The sequence below is a fragment of the Plectropomus leopardus genome, unplaced genomic scaffold, assembly GCF_008729295.1.
Source record: "Plectropomus leopardus isolate mb unplaced genomic scaffold, YSFRI_Pleo_2.0 unplaced_scaffold654, whole genome shotgun sequence".
In the NCBI taxonomy this organism is placed as follows: Eukaryota; Metazoa; Chordata; class Actinopteri; order Perciformes; family Serranidae; genus Plectropomus; species Plectropomus leopardus.
The window spans coordinates 1-5,567 of record NW_024671948.1 but is presented as its reverse complement, the minus strand read 5'-3'; the positions used below and the strand labels follow the sequence as shown (position 1 = coordinate 5,567).

The 5,567-nt window shown below is 39.9% G+C and overlaps 1 protein-coding gene across 1 annotated transcript; it reads right to left on the bottom strand.

Moving 5' to 3' along the window:
• Nucleotides 1-4: 4 nt before the first annotated feature.
• On the bottom strand, nucleotides 5-3,906 carry LOC121939888 (leukocyte elastase inhibitor A-like; the record flags this gene model as incomplete). The annotated part of the gene is made up of 7 exons (XM_042482814.1): nucleotides 5-31; nucleotides 113-202; nucleotides 478-555; nucleotides 888-1,030; nucleotides 1,820-1,937; nucleotides 2,731-2,871; nucleotides 3,637-3,906. Coding segments are annotated over 7 exons (867 nt in total), but the record flags the coding sequence as incomplete, so codon positions are not given.
• Nucleotides 3,907-5,567: the final 1,661 nt, after the last annotated feature.

Below are 5,567 nucleotides of genomic sequence, written 5' to 3'. Positions count from 1 at the left end.
TAAATTTCTCATAGGTCAGCTCTGACTCCAGCTAATGGGGAAACAGTAGCAGTTATTAATCCATCTGTTTAAAATGGTGCATTCTTTCACTGCATGTATGTATGTGTCCTACCTTCTCCAAGCCTGTTGTGTCGTCTTCTATCTCCTTGGGCAGGAAGATGAGCATGCTGAGCTCCTCTCCTTTATAGGGCATCTCTAGGATCTGTCAGAACACGTTATGTGTTTATTTCATTTCATTTTAATATCCTGAGAAACAGGTTGGTATTTGGAGAAAATAAAAAACCCTGGCCCTGTTAGTTACAGAGGGAAATTATTGTAAAAAAAACATGCATTTGATATTATTATTATCATTATTCTTATTATAATTATAACTCTTATTACTGAAATCTGTATTCAGATTATAGAAGTATCAGACTGCAGGGCACAAAAACAAAAATATAAGTAAAGTAAGTAAGTAAAGTACAACATAGCCTTTACCTGGAAGCCTAACTCAGGAATGAAGGTCAAATTGAATTCAGCGCTATGGCGCATCATCTTCACTGGCTTAGTGTCAGTCTAAAGGAAGCAGCAAAGAGAGCAAGATGTAATTCCAGGATATTCCTGATTCTCCATGACAGATGAGAAAACTGGCATTTTCGTTAAGCTATTTTTTATCCAATTGGACTAAAATGTTTTTTTCTAGTCTGCTGCACTCCAGTGAGTTCAAAGAGCTGCAGCATATCAAACTGCAAACATGATACAAGCTGTCAATTACCATCCAGCAAAATCACCACACCAGCTACAGCATTACAAAGCTCAGCTTTACTGTGCACCATCATGATAAACCCAGAATACTGGTTTTGTCCCTCAGAGTTTCTCTATCCAGAGCTGCTTTTGTGCAATGTTACCTTGTTAATTCTAAACTCAGCATCAACAGTCGATTCCTTTTCAAACTTATTGTTCCAGAGGCCCTTGAAGTAGATGGCATTGACCAGTACTAGCCTGGTCGTGTCGTCCAGCAAACCCTCGGCCAGCAAATCCTTGATTTTACCTGGTAAAGAGAAACAAGCAAAGACATCATCATTAAAGGTACATTGCAGGACTATTTGTTACTGTTTGCAAACACGCTCACCAGCAAAAGACAAAGTAAAAGCAAGCCACAGATTCCCTTTTGTTTGGCCTTTTGCTTCTTTATTTGTGCAGTTTTTGGGGGTTTTTTTTAGCACCGAGTCTCTTGGATGCCTGCTGCTTACAGTCTGTCACCTGGTTGCTACCTTTTAAGAAACCAAAAGAAGGCATGATGAGATATACTGTTTGGTTAGTCACCATTGTATATAGTGGTTACACAGTACCTTTCACCATGCATTGTGGGATCATTTGAGTCCAATATATAGGGCATATTAATTCCCACTGTACATTCCAGCAGTGATTCAAAATGGCCAGTTCACTATGCAGTGAGTAGTGAGCGATTTAGGACACAGCCAATGTAATGCTAAATCATGTGACCTCATTGCAACATATCAACAGAGTGTAAGATTGGTAGAGACTGGTAATATGTACCATACGTATAATCCCAAATTCCTCTTTATGTCTAAGACACTTTATATAATCAAAACCAAACATTGATCAGTAGCACTGAACCTGCAACAAACTCTAAAATGGCTTATGTAGAAGGATAAACCACTTAAAGAGATGTTTTAAAATAGAAGCTGGGAGATCGAAATTAGGATGTGAGTGCTCAGCTCATACAATATTCTTTAATGAGATGAAGCAGTTCTTGGTTAGGGGCCAAAACTCTGGTTCACATTTTAGTTGATGAGTGTGTTACTGTGAGATCTACCTTTCGTCTGCTCCTCCACCCAGCCATTGATTTGGATCCTGGCTGCATCAAAAGCTTTGATGAAGTCCACAGGCTCCAGCTCAGCTTTGTAGTAATTTTTGGAATCTGCCAAGTACTTCTGGAATCATAAACAACACATTAATTTATAATAAATCAATAATAAAAGGAAAAGGCTACTAATTCATTGGCAGGAGTTTCATTTGAATGTTGAAACTTTTCAGTTCGTTGTATGGAGGATGGATTTGTTAATCCTGGAAAAGAGCGCAGATAAACCTTCAACTTTTTATTGGTCACATGGAATTATACAAAGTACAACTCCAGTGTATCGTGATTCTCATCAGCTCCTCCAGCTTGTGCATTTCAATTTAGCCTTTTTGGTTTCTACTTACATTGTAGGCTGCTGTTTTTTATTTGTCCATGTTTCTGGATGGTCCTGGTAATCCATGGTTTCTGGTTGTGGAATGATCATGTATTTGCCTTAAAGAGTTTGCTGGTTGAACAATACAGGCAGCACTTTTTTAATGCAACTCCATGGCAGGAGTGTACACATGTATAACGTTTACTTGTTTTCACACAATATTAATGCATATGAATATGAAGGATTAGAGGCATGATCACCCACTACAGATAAGCAATTGACTCATTTCCAAATGTCAGTACACTAGAGCCATGTACATGGCTCAGCAGATGAGTAAGCCTTTATGTGGTGTGTCATGGTCAGTGCCATGGAAGGGCCCAAAAAAAGTAGGAAACAGTAGAAAGCAGCATGGAGTCCAGTGAAAGTGTTATTTCTTACTTATTCAGTCTCTCTTTCAAACTTGGTGCAAACTGAAGTTGGACTGATATGGCTGCACATCACTTTCTCACCAATTCACCAATACTGAACACAACAGGCTAACATACACACACACCTCTTTAAACTCGAACGTCTGCTCCCCATACAGCCTGCTGGCAGTGCTGAGGTCATAGCTCTTATTGTCTTTGTTGAGTTCATCCAGAAGTTTTTCAAAGCTGCTGTTAACATCATTTTCACCATCAATGCATTTCAGTTGCTGAAAACAGACAGAGAAGACCTCAGTGTTACAAGGACACACTGAGACAGTGACAAAGGAAAGACAGCTTTATATAATTTCATCATGGATCATTGGGATTGTGGTCAGTTTAGCTGTTAAATGATGAGAATAGACACCAAAATCACCATTAACCCTGGTGCTCCATACTACAGCTTTGCATTGACTGTACTGAGTGTAGATGCAACTGTTAGAAAGGGAGAAAATTAAACTTTTCACACTTTTAATGCAATTTATATTTCATGAATCCATACTATAGGCAAAAAGTCACATTTCTTTTACAGCTGTAGTCTTTTCTTTTTGGATAATGCTACTTTGTTGGCCATTGTTTTTCATTTTGTCTCTGTGCTAGCAATATATGCTGCTGATTAATCTTGGAGTCATTGTTCTCATCATTTACTGTAGCTAGAATGACTTTCAGCAATAACCTTTCACAAACCACTTTAATTTCTCTGTATGAGGCCTTCAGGTTTACTTGAAAATTTAGGATGGAGTGCTTTTGCTACTCTGTCAAGATACTCAATTTCCCATTAGTTGCATAAATCTACTTGTTTTGCTGTTTTAATCTGCAATTACACATCAACTTATAACATAAAAAGCTGCAGCAAGTTTTCTTGCAAAGCCCGCAAAGCAGTGGGAAATTAAGTGTCAAATGCTCTGTAACTCAAAATCTTATTATAATTTTTACAAGATGACACCACCAAGCCAAATCATTAATCATTCCCTTCATTATGTCTTTGTTCCCACCTCGCGCAGATAGTTTGGCAGTCTGCTGATACACTTAAACTGCTTCGTCATCTTCTGCTGCGTCTGCAACTGCGACTGTATTGGAGACTGCTTTTCTGACAGTTGTGCTTCCTCCGGCTTTGGTTGCTCTACATCAGTGAAGCAGAGGACCTGGTGGTGCAAATGATATTGTCTCTTATCATAAGGAACAATGTTAAGTTCAACATTGTGTGTGTGTGTGTGTGTGTGTGTGTGTGTGTGTGTGTGTGTGCGTGTGTCTGTGTGTGTGTGTGTGTGTGTGTGTCATTGAACCTGCACTCTCAGGCGACAGGGGAAAACAAACCTCTCTGCAGTTTCTTGTTGAATCACAGGCACTCATCAAGCCAAGTACAGACAGGTTTTCCTCACCACATCTGATATCTCTCAGGCTGGCTAACTCCTTCTTGTAATTTTAAAACTGTCAGCTATTATTAAAATTTACCACCACAATGTATTATCGATATTAAAAGTAGTGCTTTTAGTAAAACTAGCAATACAATTCTGTTAAAGTTAAATGCATGTATTATTTGAATTATTAATAGCAAATTGTAAGTAAGAAAGATTGACTGGCAAGTAGAGCTCTAAAATGGGGTGGATAAAGTGGAGCAGAAGATAACATGGCAGAAAATTGTAATACTCAAGTAAAGTACAAGTACCTCAAAATCACAGTACTTGAGTAAATATGCTGAGTTACTTTCCACCACCAAATTTCACTTAAGTCAGGACCACATTGCTTAGAATTTGGCTTTTTTGCTTTAATGTGCCGATAATTGTTGTGTTCTACAACTCACATAGAAATGTAACCGTTCCTCTACCTATTATCCCAGGCAGAACTGAACAGATCTTGGCCATTTCTGCTGACGCTGGCAGAAAGAATGGGATATTATGCATGCACAGGCACATTCCCCTGCCAAACCCCACACTGCCAAACAGTTTGATTAAGGTTCCCCAGTGGAAATTTGGTTCAAAGCACTTCTGTAATCTCTAATACCAGTTTGTGTCAGCCAGCAACTAATGTACTCCTGTTTTTAAAATTACTAGGAAGGTGCCTTTTCTGTTAACTTATCACCACCTGATGGTGAGTTGAATCAGAAACCTAAACATGTAGTGAGGGTGAACTGGGAGCGTCTGGATCAGGCCCCTGTCTGCGCAATCTTCAACTCAGACCTCTTAAACTTTTCATGCAATGTTGTCATAGTGGCAACCTAAGAACCCGCTGGTGGATACCAAAAAAACCTGGGTGTGGTTGGAGTTTGAAGCAAGAAAGTTTTGGCAGACTGTCAGATGCTTTTTAAAGGAACAACAGGGTTTCAGCAGGGGAGGTGAAGTGGTGATCCAGATTGGGGACAATGTCAAGCAGTGGAAAGGAAAGTTTAAGGAGCTCCGAAACCTGATCAACATATACTCTGTGGAGGAGCCAGAGTCTGAAGAATCAGGTTAAACTTTACCTACGTCTATACCTGGCAGAGGTCACTGAGGTAGTCAATAAGCTCCTCAGCAGCAAGGTGCCAGGTGTGGATGAGATTTTCCCAATGAAACTGAAGGCTAAAGTTTGTGGATGATCATTGTTGGAGGTACTGTGGAAGGACTATATATCTCATCTGGCCTGGGAACACATCGGGATCCCCCAGGAGGAGCTGGAAAGCGTTGCTGGGGAGAGGGACATCTAGGGTAACTTACTCAGCCTGACTGAGCACGAGATGAGCAGATGAAAATGGATTGATGTATGGAATGACTTTTCTTTACAAGTACAAGACATGACCGCACTCGACACCCAAATCCACGCCCTTTTCAAGGAGATCCCACACCTTGATAAACCAGATCAGCTATTTGCCTTGACATTCAACTGCGTGCTTCAACACTTGTAAATGGGTGTGTTACCATGAACACTGTAACTTTTCACAGTATGGGTG